The sequence below is a fragment of the Prinia subflava genome, chromosome 9 (genome assembly GCF_021018805.1).
Source record: "Prinia subflava isolate CZ2003 ecotype Zambia chromosome 9, Cam_Psub_1.2, whole genome shotgun sequence".
Classification (NCBI taxonomy): Eukaryota; Metazoa; Chordata; class Aves; order Passeriformes; family Cisticolidae; genus Prinia; species Prinia subflava.
Window position 1 is genome coordinate 13,640,589 of NC_086255.1, and position 17,432 is coordinate 13,658,020.

The following is a 17,432-nucleotide window of genomic DNA, read 5'->3' on the forward strand; positions in this document are numbered from 1 at the left end:
TCTTGTGCTGTATAGTTTTTTCCTTAATGTTTCTTCGGTAATAGAAAATCAAACTTTTTGAGCCATTTCTGGAATACTGGTGTAGTTGTCTATGCTTTGGGGTGTTTTGGGGGTATTGTGAGTGGTTGGTTGTTGTTGTTGTTTTGGTTTTTGGGGTGAAGGTTTGTTTGTTTGTTTAATAAACCCAAAACTGATTTGGCCAGGGAACACAGTGTTTCAAGTGAAGTGGCAGGACTTAGTTTTTGTGATTTAGGAGTTATAGATTTACTTTCACATCACAAATTACTGCTGGTCTAAACCAGTGATTTTTGTCAATAAATTTTTGGGTTGCCTACATGCCCAGATAGCTTTTTATTTATACACTATTTCGTATAAGTAAATTGGAATGCTTACTTGTTCTATTTCACATCCATTACTAATAGATTTAACAGCTCTTCTAGAAATAGAATTGCTTGTCATGTGACACATCTTGGGGTTTTGTATATATGCAAGTTCTTTGGGTAATTCCTGATCCTGCATTGATTACAATGGTAGAAATATCAAAAGGAATAGATAGAATGAGATGGAAGACACTTGAACATTTAATCTTCATGTGAATAATTTTAAATGATCAGAATTATAGGGCTTTATTTCTCAGGAAACTTATAGGGGAGTGCTGCAACTTTATTCACCATTTTATCCTTCTGTAGCTGCAGGTAAGTTATGCAATTCTTCCACTGTTCAATATTTTTGGATGAGCTCCATTATTTGGCACTTAAGCTCTCCTTTCCATTTCCATACCTCTTAAAGGTCTGTTCGAATATATCTATATTTTAAAACAAAATATGAGATTGTGTATTTCTTTTAGCAAAGTATTATTTTGGGAAGGCTGTACCAGAATTAGCAATGGTTTTTATTCAGGTATTCTAAGACTAAAGTACATTTTCTACAGAAACTATTTTATCTTTGACTTTTTTTTCTCCCTGGATTATTTTTCGTAAATAAACAATGACTTAATATAAAAGCTGTTTTACTTAAAGTGCTTCCTTAAAAGAAATCTCTAATATTTGCAGACAGTCCTAGGGTCTCTGACCCCAATATTCCCCTAGTGGCCCGTGAGATCATGCAGCGAATGATCCGACAGTTTGCTGCTGAATATACCTCAAAAAATAGCTCTACTCAGGACTCCAGCCAGCCCAATAGCACAAAGAACCAAAGCCTGCTGAAAGCATCTCTGGTCGCCTCCTCTCCCACGGCTGCAACTGCTCAGAACCCTGTGCTCAGCAAACTGCTCATGGCTGACCAAGACTCACCTCTGGACCTTACTGTCAGAAAGTCTCAGTCAGAACCTAGTGAACAAGGTAGGACTCTTACCAGTGTCTTGCATCCTGTGGCAGTCCATGAATGGCATTCTTGTTGCAGAACTAGACAATTAGAAGGTTGCACTTTTGCATAAGTTTGTAAAGTGGAAAAGCAGTAGATGTTTTTACAATAAAATAATTACTAGTTCAGTGTGGCTGGGAGAGAAAAGACTTTTTGAAAGAATGTAGACCCATGGACATGAGAGATTTCTCTAAAGAAGGGCAAAGGGGATGGACATGCTCTAGACCCTGAGGATAAATGTGCTGTTCCTACTGGGAGCTGCAAGAAACAGTCTGCCAAAATAGACTGCATGCTTGCTGATAAGAGAAGTTCATGTGGTCATGAAAATCATAATGTTGTCTCTTCTCTGAAGATTAGTGCACAGTCTGACTGAAAGGCTGATTTATTTTCTTTCTGGTCATGGTGTGAGAAGAGTATCTGTTAAAAGTCTGTGAGAAATTGCTTTGTGAAGGCTATAAAAATGATACCCATGAAGTGCACTAAACTTCGAGGTTTGTGCATTTGGAAGAAATGTCTCTTTTCTACCTTAAAAATAGACTTGTTCTGCAGAGCACAGATTGAATAACTTGTAACAGTGTTTCAGAGCTTATTTTAATTCAAAAACCTTGCTTTCCATCAAAAATGCCTTTTTTTTAAAAAAGCAAATTGTATGAGTGATATAGTATATGAACTTTTCTTTTCTGAAACTGTTGAATCCTAAGTGTATTGTACTGATTGAAATTAGACCCTTTACCCTTCTTCAGAAAAATGTTAGTGCTTGAAGTCATTCTGTCACAGTAGGCTGTCCATCTGCAAACAGAAAAGGTGCCTGCAAAAAAAAAAATAGCCTTTTCTAGCTAGGACAGAAGAGTAGGTATCCCTTTATTCTTTTAAATTTGGTTTATGAAGCTTTTTGTAAACAGGTTAATTTTATGTGTCTGGTAATATGCAGCTTGGACATCTGGACACAAATTGCACTTACAGCTTTACTGAAAGCTGTCGTTGCACTTCAGTTACAAACTGCAGTGAGAGGTTGAATAGTGTCTCTCTTGAAATGTAGACCTGTACAGTTAGCTGATAGGCATTTGTTTCTAGCTGTGTTTATTATAAATGCATTTTGTGAGTGTCTTTTGCATGTATGTTTATAAATGTGAAACTGGTCTCATTTTTAATATTTTGCTGAAAGAAAGAGGGAAAAAAATCAGTTTTGCTTTGTTCCTTTTTAATTAGAAGATGGTATGGTGAAGAAAAAAGGAAATACATGAACTGTTCTTTAGCTACCATGTGATGGAAAAAGCTGTAAGATAATGTATAATGTTCATAACACTTGTTATGAAAGTAGAACATGTGCATATTGACTTATACAGTAATCTGTTTGCTGATGTAAATTTTTCCCAATTTACATTTAATGTAATTGGAAAGAGATTTTGCCAAACTTGTTAATGAGAGATTTCAGAGGCTGTCATGAAAGATTGCTAGCGGTGCTTTGTGCTATATTTTGTTCTAGTGGGTTGAGGGGAACCCAAGTAGTTGTAAGCTTTTCCCTGGGGTGTGAGGTTGGCTCTGCTTCCCTTCAGGGGCTTCTGGGTCATACTGACCCTTCTGAGAGAAGCAGCATAGATGGAAGTGCCTCCAGCAGCTGCCTGTGCTGTCCAGCCTCTTGAAAAGAAGGAAAGACTTGATGCAGTCTGTGCCTCTTGTGCCTGTATAAGTGTTGTTCAAAAAGAAAATGTAATTTTCTGCTTGCTTAAGTTTGGGTTATGGTGTGTTCCCAAATGCAGTGGGTGGAACAGCTTTCCGTAAGTTAATTCTAGTTCCCTGTTTATCATGTTTTTTCTCCATATGTCAAATAAGAACTTTAAGCAATCTGAAAGCTGTCTTACATTGTTCTTGTGTTGGGTGATACTCGCTTGATTAGATGGAATGAGTGAGGAGCTCTGATATGTCTCGAGTTCACCTTGCCAACAGGTGTCATTTATCTTTGCTTCACAAATTCCTTGTTTCGAAGTTTCCAGGAACTTCAGATGGCTGGGCTGCTTCAATGACAATGTTGCCCTGACTAAAATGACCAGAATTTCAAGCTGCTTCAGTGCAGCAGGAGCAAGGCTTTTCTGGTGAATCATGCTCCCTTTTCTGGTGCCTATAAATGCAGAGTTTACCTAAGGGTTTTGCAGGGGAGCATGGAGGGAGCGTGAGGAAGAGCCATTAGTGAAAGTGGAAGAAGCAGTCTAAGAGGAAAACCATTCTGACATGTGGAAGAAGGGGAATAAAATGACACAATAGAGGAGAAAGGCAGTGCTTTTCCAGTAGGGACCCATTGGGGACGTGAAAAAGATGAAGTTGGCTGCTACGTGAGAAGGCATCTCACATCTATATGTGTGTTCATTTAATTTCCAATATGAAATTCTCAGTGAATTTTCCTACAAGAGATTTGGATTAAAAAAAAAAAAAATCTGAATAGTGGCTTGCAGCCTCCCTTTAAGGTGGGAATATCTCAGGTTGACAAATCTTGAAGATTGTCTCAGTTCTGGACCACTGAGAGTTAGTTATGTGATAGGCTCTGTTGTATCCAGAACTGTCACTTGTAGGTAATTTGTTGTGCTATGTCTCTTGTAACAGATACACTTTTAATTTTGTTAATTTTTATTGTGATTTCTGAAGACTGTATTGAAGTCACACGTAAACCATATTGCAAAAAAAATCCAAGCCTTATTTTGTTTAAAAATACAATAAACCAAAAAATGTTGTGTGCTAAAAATGACTTCAGCTCAGAAGACTTGCTTTGTCTTTTCAGCTGAAGACAAGATCAGCATGGCTGATCCTGCTTCTTCAAACACTGAAGTCATTGTTTTGTCTCTACAGACGGTGTGCTTGATTTATCCACTAAGAAGAGTCCTTGTGCTGGCAGCACCTCTCTGAGTCACTCTCCAGGGTGCTCCAGTACTTCAGGAAATGGGTAAGAGAAAGCAACTTACTATGACCTTTTAAAACAGTTTTTTACTAAAAATGTGTGCTTAGCTCCTGTTAATTTTAACTTTCTTTTGGTGTTAACCCTTTGGAGTAATGTGTTTTCAACTTGCACTTTTGGTGAATACCTTCACCCCACCTGCCAAATAAGAGTTGTTGCCAACTGAGACAGGTTTAACTTGCAGTTAAAGATGCTAATGTCTGTTATTTTGGCCAATTTGGTACTTAGCCAGAGATCTTTCCATTACCTGTTCCTTGGGTTTAGTGATAGGTGATTTCTGTGGAGATGCAAGTTCATTTAAGTGCATGAAGAGTCTTAGAGGTTTTTCAGTATATTTAGACTTCATTTCACTTAGGGCAAAGCTAGCTAACAGGAAAGGTTATTTTAGAGGTAACAATGATTTGGGTGATGAACCATGCTGAATTAGCTTTAAATCACTGCATTCTTTTTGTTAGTATTTCCTGCTATAAACCACAACTTAGAAAAGGACATGAGGCAGGGAGTCTGGTAGTTTGGATTTGCAATTGTTCTGTAGTACTGAACAAGTTTTTTTAAAAAACAATCACAAACTATGCGGTGTACTACTCTTACCTAATTGGTTCAAGGTGTGAAATACTGTTAAATAAAAAAAAAAACCCTCTAGGTTTCGTACTTCTTATAGTCACTATTTGCATACATTTAGAAACCCTCTACTCTTAGTAAGGTTTCTGCTGGAGAGGCTGACTGGGACTAAGAGGGGTTTTGGGTGTTGATTATCTTTGAAGCTACTGTGAACAAATCATTTTTTATTGAAGTACAGAAATAGGATATGGTTTAAAGTGCTATTTAATTACTGGATTTAGCTTTATGATAGCCTTTGAAAAAATTGAAAATCTCAACTAGTAACCCTCTTCTATCACCAATCCTGTGTACCGACAACAGCTGATTGAATTTTTGCATTTCTTTTTGGAAAAATATTACTGTCTCAGATTTCTCCTTTCAAGATTACTTTTCCTTTTAATATTTCTATTTTAAAAACCTTGAATCCTTATTTAAAACTTAGTCTTAATACTTTTTACAATTCTTTAGCATAAACCTTCCCTAGCAGCATTTCCCTTTTAATCTGAACAGGTTATTTCTATCTTTATTTTCCTAGGAAGGCAGGAGAAGCCACTGAGGCTCTATACTGTTTGTTCCCTTGTTTGTGAATCAAGTGAGGGCCAAAGTCCAACACACAGGGAGAGCAGGGCCAGCATCTGGCAGTGTCCTGCTCAGCATTGTGTGTCCAGGGCAGATGTGGCATACTGGCACTTGTGCTTACTTGTACAGGTGTGTGGTATAAGAGGCTGGCTGCAGTTTGTTTAGCATCACTGAGTTGGGTGTAATCCTTTATTAGCTGCCAGTATGACATTCATTTAGGTGTAGAATCACTGGTGCACATTGTGATGCTGATACATGCTGTAGAAGGGGTGGAGAATGCACATTGTCTAGAGGTTCTCTGGAACTGCAAACTTTGATCCATTTCTCTGGATTTTGTTCTGAATCCTTGTTGACTTTTGTTGTGCACATCCTATGACTTGTTGCATCCTGGAGAGGAGTGAACAGCATGTGTATCAAGCATTGCGTATGTTACATGCCAGGTTCTTTCAGTGGATGTTTTTTCTCTAAAGACTTTGTAATCCCAGTGTGATGTTAAAAATAATAATGTAGCTTTTCAGTACTATGTATCCTATCCTTAAGTAATGCTGACTTAACCAGAGGCCTTTACACCAGTATAGTGTCCCAGAGTATTAAAATAGATTCTTAGTTAATTTGTACGCTGAACATGGAGAAATTTGGAGGTGGATTTTGAAGCCAATGTGACTTAATAACTACAGGGGGCTAAACAATCTAAGCATTAAAATAGATGTGATTCTCTGCAGCAATAGTACTTAGTTTCATAGAAAGAACACTTGTGATGAAAGGGAAATGGTTAAAATGCATATTGCCTTCTTTTTTTTTTTTTTTGCTAACCCTTGATCTGGATGACAGTTGGAGCTTACATCTTCCTTTTCCTAGCCATGCTTTATATCAAATAAGATTCAGGGCTGTGTATATATGCAATTAGTTGTTAAGAGAGCCGTTTGGTAAGTCTAGTGTAATGCAGCGTTTTCCTTTGTGATCCGCAGTATCCCAGCTTTCATATTTGGTGCTTAATGAAATTCAGGCCAATACCTTTGAGGCCTGCTAAGCATTTCTTTTATCCTGAGGAGCAAATCTTCAATATGATGTAAGCAAACACTATCCAGGGTTTCCACCTATGTGTAGATACTGCAGGTGGCAGTCATATTTGCATGTTGAATATGTTGCACTTTGGCTTACTCTTTTATTACTGTGCTTGTTTAGTGGTAACGTCACACCAGTAACACAGTTGTGTGTAGATCTATGGCGATTGATTACTACTTTGTAATTAAGGTGCTATTTTCAGACGCTTGCGCGAAGTCTTTTCTACTCCGAGAATTTGTGAACCCAACCAGAGACCAGCCAACAGGTTTCATTTTTCTTTGCCCAAAAAGCTTCTCTTTTTTTGCGAACAAGTTTTAAAACTGACTGATGCTGAGACTTAAAAAAAAAAAAATTAAAGTAATAAAAAAAATTTAGAGAAAAATAAATAACACAAAAAGTGATGTTACCCAAGCAAGGCCTTCTAATAAAGGAGTGGCCCCCTCACCCATCCCTCCCTACCTGTGCAAGTCCTGCTCACATCAGTTTCCTTCCATCCAATTAGGCGACCTGGGAGACCCAGCCAGCACCATCCGGAGGGACTACAGAGTGGTGATGGGGTACCTCCAAGAAGCTTGCAGGATGGAACCAGGGAAGGTTATGGCCACTCCACATCTCTTAAAGTACCGCTGGCTCGATCACTCCAGATTAGTGAAGAACTGCTGAGCAGAAACCAGTTTTCTACAGCTGCCAGCCATGGGCCATCTGGACTACAGAATCATGGACAGCACTTAATATTATCCAGGGAGGCTTCTTGGGCAAAACCACACTACGAATTCAATTTCAGCCGCATGAAATTCAGGGGAAATGGTGCACTCAGCAACATCAGTGACCTTCCTTTTCTTACAGAAAACTCTGCCTTTCAAAAAATGGCACTTCAAACTAAACAGGATGGGAAAAAGGACGTGAGCCATTCATCTCCTGTGGATTTAAAGATACCACAAGTTCGAGGCATGGACCTTTCATGGGAGTCCCGCACTGGTGACCAGTACAGCTATAGCTCTTTGGTAATGGGTTCACAAACGGAGAGCGCGCTTAGCAAAAAGTTAAGGGCTATCCTTCCAAAACAAAATAGGAGAAGTTTGCTGGATGCTGGACCAGATTCCTGGGGCTCAGATGCTGAGCAGTCTACCTCTGGACAGCCATATCCCACCTCAGATCAAGAGGGAGATCCTGGCTCCAAGCAACCTAGGAAGAAAAGAGGGAGATACAGACAGTACAACAGCGAGATACTGGAGGAAGCAATCTCTGTGGTTATGAGCGGGAAAATGAGTGTTTCCAAAGCTCAGAGTATTTATGGGATCCCCCACAGTACACTGGAGTACAAAGTTAAAGAGAGGCTGGGCACTTTGAAAAACCCTCCAAAGAAAAAAATGAAATTAATGAGGTCGGAGGGGCAGGATGTTTCAGTAAAGATTGAATTAGATCCCCAGGGAGAAGCAGCACAAAGTGCGAATGAATTGAAGGATGAATAGGGATGGTGTAGAGTGCCAATTACTTTGCAAACTGGGTGAGCACTACTGCATAGTTCAACCATCACTGAGCGCACCTGAGTCTCCTGTTTACTGCAATGCTCTTTCCTTTGCAGTTTAGCATAGACTTATGTGAACACAGGTGAAAGATGTGCTCTGAATGTCACATTTGTAAATTTTTCTAGCCTGGTATGGTGCAGTTTCCCTCCTTCGCCTGCCCACTGCCCTCTTTCTTTCTTTGTTTTTGTTTTGTTTTTTTGCCTTTTGCATGTTTCTCTGTAATAGAGAATTGAGTTACCTCACAAAGAATGCAGATCTGTAGAAGTGGACATCTTGCCTGTAGAGCCTGCCTGAACTTCTGATGTTGGATTTTTCATATCTGCCTTTATAGAAATAAGTCCACTTTGTTAAACTGACACTCTTCTAAAACCAGGCAATTTTCAAATGAAAATCAGACTGTCATTCTTCAAAAATGTTTCAGAAATCCTTTTTCCCCCTCTTCTTTTTGTTGATCCAGTTGATTGAAAGATTTGAGCTAAATCAAATTATTTAGGAATGGTACCTCTCTTGAACTCAGATTTGTCAACTAGATAGATAATCAATTGGGTCTAATTAGGCTCTCCACTGTTTTCTTTCTAAATTAACCGTACTTACCATTTGCTGTCTGCTTAGTGCTCACCCGGAGGGGAGGGGAGGGAAAACTTACATACACTACCTTCAGAAAATGTCAGTTAATTATTTATAACACTACCTTTGCTATAATTTTATTTGGTGTTTTTGAAGGGTGATATTTAGATTCACCTGCTTGAGGATGTAGCCTTATCTCACGGAAGACAAGCTTCTCACAGTCAGGAGCAGTCAGGGTACACTAAATGATGTATTAGGGTATGCCTCATTATACCAGAACTATGGTTTTTGTGACCTTTACACTTTTTACAGACTTGATTCTGAGTTTACTAAACTATGTGATCCCAACAGCTAGTTTAAATGACTCTAATCCAGGGATGGGGGATTTGCATAACAAACTACTGTGATACCGAAAAAAAAAAAAAAGGAAAAAAATAGCCCACAAAATGGTGATCTCAAACGTTACAACCTCAGTAGTCTGCCCAAATATCCACATTAGTGAAGGAGCTTGTTAATGTTCAGGGAAGAAGTAAAACACTGGTAGCCTGATCTAATTCAGGCTCTGCATCATATCTATCTGTAATACTGTCAGGGTCGAACACTCAATGAATGGGTGTTTCCTTTTTAAATATTACAGTTGCCAGTAGCAGGAATTTATTTAAGTCCTGCTTTTTTGTTGTTGTTTTTATTTAATCTATTTTGATAGTGGTTTAGCACATGCTAGAATAAGCATTTAAACACCATAAAAAAAAAAGCACTCCGTAAACCACAAATCTGGGTTTTTTTTCAATGTGGTGATATCTTTATGATTATATGGAGATCCAGGATAAGTTTTATACTGAACTTTTATCTTTGATACTTTCTGCAGGAGTGGTCAGTAACTAAGTGGAGCTTACTGGATTTACCACAACATGACCAAATCATAATTGCTGGTTCTTCAGGTAGAAGCAATTTGGTCTTAATCTGTGCAAAAGGTAGATAGAATTACCATTTTTCCCCCATTTGCACAACCAAAAGAAGCATTGGAGTTTTTTGTGTGAGAGCATTAAGTGATGTCAGTGAAAGTGGTTTCTCAAAGTTCATGGGAGGGTGGCCTAGGTAGCCCTAGGGGTGCTGAATGACTTCTGGAACAATTGATTCTATTAGCCTCTCCCCCTCCCCAGCAACTTCATATTTTCAAAGGTTAGGCACACCATTGCTGTTGTTTTAAATATGCACTGCTCATTCTTGAAATGGACTGGGCATTTGGCCCCAAGTATATTTTATTCTTGTTTACTTAATATATTTTGGTCCTCAAAATCCTGGTTCCTTGTAGCTTTCTAGTTGTCATCTTGGCATTTAAAGCAGTTTAAGCTCAGTAGCAGTATATAAACTCTGCAATATGCTCCAGTTTAGCTGGTGATTGCAATAAAGGTGCAGTTTAAGGTGTGGTTTCATCTGCTGTTGGAGGTTATGGTAGAAAGTTTGTTGCAAGTTAAAAAAAAAAGTAACACAGTTTTACTCTTGAGAGAGGTTTAACCTTTTGCAGCTGTCCTTATTTAAGAAACATGAGTTGAGTTTTATAAAACTTGTCACTGTAGTGTACGTGGAGTGCTCATTTTACTAACCTAAATATTTTGTATGTGTATGTTTAAGTGGGTGACAATCGTGCAGCAGAAGAATGGTGTGCCTACCCTTTAATGCTGCAGTTTTAAAAGAAATTTGTCTTGTCATTTCAGACTGTAGGCTAAGAATTGTAAATAGATAGTGAGAAGTTGAGTACTCTTTATTTGCTTTGGTTAGAAAGTGGATTAAAAAAAAAAAAAACAACAACAACAAACCAAACACGTAACTTTCTCAGTTTAAATGTCCTGAGACCTGAAGATTGTAATACTCATAACTGCAAAGCTTTTAAACACAACACTTGATCTGTGATAACTTAATATTCAGGTAATCTTTCTTTTTCGAGAAGCTTTTGAACAACCATATTTCCTCCAAAGGTCTCTGTTGAAAAAGGAAAAAAAAGAAAAAGTGTAGATTATTTTTTAAGCACTAATTGCATTACATTGGTAACTGCAATATGAAATAGCCATTATTGTTTTGTGAAGCATGGTTGAGATTAGTTAGTGGTCCCTTTTTAAAATTTCATGAGCCTCTCAAAAAATAAAACAAATTTAAAAAAAAGCTGCTGAATATTCAAAAGATATATATTTTACCTTATTGTAGGTTTTGTAAATTTAGTCTGTAATATTCAGGTGCACCTTTTAATGTTACTTTTTTGTTTCAAAGTCCCATCTAACGTATTTTCTCTGAGGTGATTCATCACTTAAGACTAGTATCACTCTAAGTGCTGCAATGATCACTAAGATTTTTCTTTCATTTTTCACTACATATTTTTTGCAGGTGCTTTCAGTGTAGCTAACTAGTAGTATTTGGGATCATTTTAAATATATGATTGGAATTAATGTTTGTCCATTAGCATGCTTAATTTTCTGCTGACCAGCAGTTTGCATGGCCAAAATCCCTGGTTGACCATATTTTGGTGTAGGAAGGTGTGGTTCACTGTGGTCTTTGTAACAAAAGCCTTGTTTCTCATCTTATTTCTGGTAAGTGGATGCTTATGTTACTTGGATCACTTGGACAGGAGAAAGATTTTAAGGCCTTCTCCTGCTGCTCTTCTGAGATCGCATTAACATGTAACATAGACAAACTGCAACCCTGTAAAAATCGAGACGTTGTTAGGAGGAGACCTTTCAGGTATTTTTTGTCACTAGTTTTCTCTTATTCCCAAGAATGTCCATCCGATGTAGTTATTGAACTTAACAGTATTGTTGTGTACTACTGTTGATGTAGCTGAAAAAGCCTGACAGCAAGAAACTGTGAATTATATTTGTGGCAGTCTCTGAAAACTAGTTTTTCAGTCCAAGTACCATGAAGGAGAATCCCCCTCCCCTACCCCATCCTAGAAAAGTAATTTTATATTTTGTGTGTATAAAGTTTTAAGAAGCGAAGTTTCATATTGTACTGAAGTTTAGGTGTCGCTTGGTAAATCTTTGCTGCAGCATATAATTGAAGATGAGTAAGGCTTAGTGTGGTAGGGGTTCTGGTGTGGAGTTAATTATCGTACAGTTCTGGTGAGAAAGCCCAACATGTATGAAATGTGTCCTTTTTTTTTTTTTTTTTTAATTTGGATTTGTAAGATGTAAAAGTGCTTTTTTAGAACTCTGACCTATTACAAACTATTACCTCACTTTCAGCCAGCTGGATCCTCATTCCACAGTGTTGTAGGCATTATTGTGGCTGTAATGCTTGAGTACAGCTATAGAGTTGAACGTTTCCAGTTAGATATTGTAAGGACACGTTTCTGGACTCGTTTTTATTTCAGTCTAAATGTAATTTATTTTCCAGTCATGCCCTGATCTTTTTTCTAAAGGTTCAAGACAGTTTCCTTTAGAATTTCTCATTTTCCCCTGTTGCACAGGAGAAGTTGCTGCATAAGCAATACAGGTATGCCTTTACTTTCTTTTTTGTTGCAGAACTCATGACTTGTTGCTTGCATTACCAACCCTACTGCTAGACCTGAATTCGAATTTTTTCAGCAATTAGAGAAAAAAATAGTTTTGACAATGCAGGGATACAGATACGAAAATACCTCTAGTAAGGGAACATGTTCAGCTTCTGTGTGCTCTCACAACTGCAGGACCTTTTTTGTAGAACTTTCCACTGCTGGAGGATATTCCTAAACACGGGAGGTAACTGCACTTGTGTTTAGACTGGGTAAGAGCGCACAAGGAATAGCCTGTGCTTTGTCTTGTGGCAGGCCAACATTTGCATCTAAATATTTCATTCAGGAGTACTTGGGAGTACATTGCCTTTCCGTGAAAATTCATGGGAGCTGGCAAAGTGATTCAGGGGCTTTAGGGTTGAGTAAGCTTTGTGAAAACAACTTTTTAGTTCTGATTGAATTGCTTTTTGTATCATCTGCAATGATTGTTATACCGGCAAAACTGGAATTGCCATGTGTTTCTTTCCAGTTCACTTTCTCATAATGCTCTTAAGATGTCCTTGAGTCTTAGGAGAAGAACACAGTGTCCAAGGAGTGAAGGGAGCACTCTGCTGTTCCCTTTTTTCTCAAAAACAATGTGGCTGCATCTGTAACGTAAAGACCTCTTTCTTCAGTGAAGACAAAATTTGAACTCTTCAGTATAAAAATGAATACTCTTATTGCAGTCCAAAATCTTATGGAGGCAAAATTATTAACCTTTCTGAAAGATTTGTCACAATATTTTAAATAGCTTAAATTCTCTGCCAAATGTTAGAAGTAGGATGGGAAGGGTTGCTTCCCTCATTTTCATGAGGATCAGAAACCTCTAAGTATTCCCCACAAATGTTTCAGAAATTAAATGTAATTTCAGTCTAGGTCAATGTTGCTTTTTCTTGGCATCAGTACATAATGTTAGCTAATATTGTTTTAGAAAGCTGTAAGAAAATAATTTTGAGACTTGTTTTGGTACTATAAAGGTTTCTACTTGATCTTGAATTATGTTGAAAATTCAGTAATTAGAACCTTCAGAAACCTGAAAATCTGCACTGCTAGTTTTATGCAGCTCTGATGAATGTAGCAGATAAAGTAGCCACTATAGTAACTCATTTCAGATTATCCAGTGTATTAACACAATGCACTGTGATGGCCACTAGGCAGAGAGATATTAGAAACGCAAAATGATCTGTAGATCCACTTCATGTATACTAGAAAAAGCTTTTAAGTACTTAGAGCATTCCAGCGTCCATCTCCCTCTTTCTCTCTGGTGGTTTCTTTGATTGGGGCCAAGTCTCTAAACCAGTATTACAGCAGCAGTTTTGAACTTCATGTCCTACTGAATTATGTCTATATTCAGGTATTGTCATAAAACCCTTCATATTAAGAGAGCTTTATTTAATCCTCACAAAAATCTCTTAGCCCAGTTGCAAAATCAGTTTTCCTGGGTGATGTACTAGGAAGGAGGATTTTTTTCAGCCTGTCCAGGGCATTTAATTTACCTTCTTAAAAACAAACATCCCCACCCATGCCCCTGTGCTTGTCTCTACTGAATTGGTAAATATAATTTAGGAGATGATAACTACCTTTACAGAGCAGGGATTAGGACAAAGGCTTCATTCTGACTGGAACAGGAAAAGTTAACATCAAAAGCAATTTTCTCTCATCATCACCTAGCACAGTTCATCTTAATATTATTTTCCTACTCAGAAATAATGAGGATACTACTAGAGCTACTTAAACAGTTTATCAATTACTTGGTGCTACATTTCTCAAATAGTTTTGCAGATAATACTTTTTATGCCTGCGTGAAAGCATGTAAACTTCTACTGTCACTACAAAAAGCACTTGTCTGACCTATTGTAAAGTACCAGAAAAGGGATAAAAAATAACTGCAGCACTTTTTCTGTTACAATGCCAGAGTCTTAATTAAATCTGGTCTTCAGGTTATGAGATACTTCAAATATACAAACTAGGATCTTTAACAGCTTGTCAGGTCAGATCACAAGGTCTCTCTTGGGATACTAATTTGTCTTTTAAAGACTAGTACAACAAAGTATTCTAGAGTTCAGGCAGGGGATGTATATATACATGCCTGGTATTTTTAACTGATCATTTCAGTAGGCCATTTCAGGGCTTAACATTAGGAATCTGGGATGATGGGTAGGGAAAGGAAGTTTCCCAAACTAAAAAAAAAACAAAAACATTTTGGACCATTGTTCAATGTTCAGTTTGAAAACTATATCACAAGAAAAATGGGTAGGGATTCTTTCTCCCTTATGCCTTCAGGGAATGAGTAGTATTTAGAATCTCTGGCTGAAATTCAAGCCTTTTTACCATGTAAATTTTTAATATAAACTCATTGACATGCTTTTTACATCTGAGGACTGAAAATGGATCTTAATGTTTAAGTTGTGGAATGGTATATTTCTTAAATGAAGGGGGAACATTTAAAAAAATAGATTAGAATACCAGCATTAGTAAGCTTAAGGAATTTTAGTATGTAATAGCAAAGTATAGCAAAGTATTTGATTAAAAAATTAATCTTGAATTGCTAGTCTGTAACTAGGTGCATTCTAATTTAGCAGGTGAATATTCTTTACTTATCGATATATGATGGGCTTTTTGCAAATAGAAACCTTTATCTGAGTCCCATGTGTTGCTTGTACTGATGGGATGTATGCTTACAGCAGCTTACTGCTGCTTTAAAATGTATAAAATGTTTTGAGTGTTTGCTCATAACTCTTTTTAACCTCCACTTGTTAAATTGTCAGACATTGGTATTTTATCAGTCCGCAATGTAAGTTTAAACTAATGTTCTTAGAAATCCAACTTGTACACACACTGTTTAAAAACCCTCAGGGACAGTTTACACACTATCCTCACTCAATTCAGGTACTTGTACTCTCTTCTTAAACCTAGCAGTGACTTGTATTTTGTTTTGCTTTTCTTTTGACGTGCTGATAGCACATCCTTGATGAATGTCAACTTAAAACTCAGTTCAGGTATCCAGGTATAACTCAGCCAAACGGATTTTAAAGCTGCATATTTACTCTCCAGCACACAGTGCCTCAGACACTTATAGTGGCATTCTGTATATTCAGTTATTACTACTGAGCAGATCGCGTGGGGGTTCCTGGTATGTATTGTAAGAAATTCCTATGTATATTATATAATATGTATTATATTATATACATATATAGTATATATGTTATCTTAAACTTATATATTTTAAAATGCCACTACTAGCCAGCGCAGCTAAAAATGAAATACATTCCCAGCTGCTTCTGCGAACAGCAGAGGCAGCTTCTTAACGTGGCTCTTGCTTCTCTCTCACCATAACTACTTCTAACCTCAAGCACGGGTCCTTGGCTGTCTGACCTCTACACTCTAGTTATGCAATGTCCTTAGAGAATTCTGTGCACTGGCCACTGTGATGGAAACCAATGGGCCGGGAGTGCTTTGAGTTTATTAGTAATTGTTCTGCCAAAGTTGGTGTTTGTATGACAAGCATGTAAACCTGTCAGATAATCAGCAGAGGTCCAGGTTGTCCATAATTACTTCCACCTTCTGGGTAGGACCAGAGCTCACAAGGTGCCTCCTTTCTAAGGCTGAGCACTATTCACTGAACACCTGCAGTGCCAGGCCTCTGTGCTGCGCTCACCTGGAGGCCAAGCCTGAAACTAAAATCTGCTGTTCTGTCTTCATGGTGATCTGTTGGCAGCTGCAAGTCAGCCAACACCTCTGCTTTATTATTTGACACTTTGCATCTAAAAAGTCTTCTCTTTCTATTTATGTAACCCATAGTCTTTGAAGAGTATGGAAAATGGCATTTCTCTCTGACCTCTAGAAGTTCAAGTGTCATGGGAAAAAAAAACAGGAACCCCCCCTTTACTCTTATGGACCTCATTTCAATATACTGTTTACAGTTTGACGGAATTGTATAATTTAATATTTCTCTTGTACTGTAGTTTATATTTATTTACAGATTTTTTTTGTACTGTGTGATTTGAATTTTTTGTTCCTTGCTATGATCAATGTTTTATGTAGTAGAGCACTTATGATCACAAATTAAGGTTTTTGGTTTGATTGCACTACATTAATTTTTTTAATGCAGTTCTGATTTTTTGACTGGACTAAATAAGCTGTGTCTTAATGTATGTGATAAGTACTTTTAAATTTTTATTTCATGTGGTCCATTTATTTTTTGCATTGTATGTCAAAGCGCTAATTCTCTTGTTGTGCATGTGTAAGATTTAATGGCTCCATTGTATTATTTGACCATGTCATTTTGGAAACACATTCCCAGCTGTAACGTTGTGTATGGTAGTTTTCACTGGATGCTAGACTTTTCAAAACCACTATTCTTCTAATAAATTTTGTTGTGAAAAACTTTAAGGGGTTCCAATTCTGTTGTTTCTAACGTGCTTTCTAAATGCCTGTATTAGTAGCCCAAGGATATGAGATGCGAACTATCACAAGGGGGGAGAAGTAGGGGAGGAAGCGAAAATAGAAGGTAAAGCAATTTCTGGCTGAAGGACTTTGGAATCTCCATACTCCGTTGGGTTCTTGTCCTAAATAGGATTGACGATAAAGCTGCTTTAGCAGCTGGGCAGGGAATACATGTGAAAGCTGAAACGCTGTCTCATAGCAGCCCAGTCTCATGAACTCCGGTACTCTAATTTGTGCTTCCCTACTGGCCACCTTAATTTTCTTAATGGTAAATAATTTATCCAGTGAAGAACAAACAATCTCTCAGGAGAGAAAATAAAACGTGGTGCAGTGATGTTCACTGAGCACTTAGTAATGAGCCAAGGTAGGCACGGAAGTAGTGAAAGCGTGGCCTGAGCCCCGTGTGGGTCGGTTTTGGGCTGTGGGATGGCAGCAGGCAGAAGCACCAGTTTGGGCAGTGGAGCTTTGTACTGGAGCACGTCACCAGGCACAGGTTCATTGCTTAGCTGCTCTCCAAGGCACTGGTGTTGGTTTTATTTTCTCTGCAGCTTTATTTCCTCTGCTCTTCTTCCACAGAGGGGGCAGGTCCCCAGCTCCCCATTAGCACAGGGAAAGCTCCAGCAGCTCTATCTTGCTGTCCCTCTGCACGGGAGCACAAGGCAAATCCAGCAGTGACAGCACACTGCAGTCAGCCCTTCTCCAAGATCCATGTTTACTTCCTCGTGACTGTACTTTGGGTTGAACTACTTTTGACGTTATGCATTATTGATACTGAAATGCTGAATACTAAAAAGTAGGTTACACTAAGTGGTGT

The 17,432-nt window shown here is 38.0% G+C and overlaps 1 protein-coding gene across 6 annotated transcripts in view; it reads left to right on the top strand.

The window, feature by feature from the left end:
• LCOR (ligand dependent nuclear receptor corepressor) overlaps window positions 1-17,432 on the top strand; it is an 86,315-nt gene that overhangs the window by 44,694 nt on the left and 24,189 nt on the right. For 5 of the 6 annotated variants that reach the window (XR_010081302.1, XM_063405480.1, XM_063405483.1 and 2 more), the window contains 2 exons: window positions 1,053-1,340; window positions 4,204-4,297. Coding sequence is in view for 5 of the 6 variants with exons in the window: in XM_063405480.1 (XP_063261550.1) it covers window positions 1,053-1,340; window positions 4,204-4,297 (382 nt within the window). In the remaining variant the exon portion in view is untranslated. Of the gene's footprint in view, window positions 1-1,052; window positions 1,341-4,203; window positions 4,298-7,055; window positions 16,565-17,432 lie in introns of those variants that run through there. The other variant, XM_063405484.1, reaches the window with a different exon arrangement.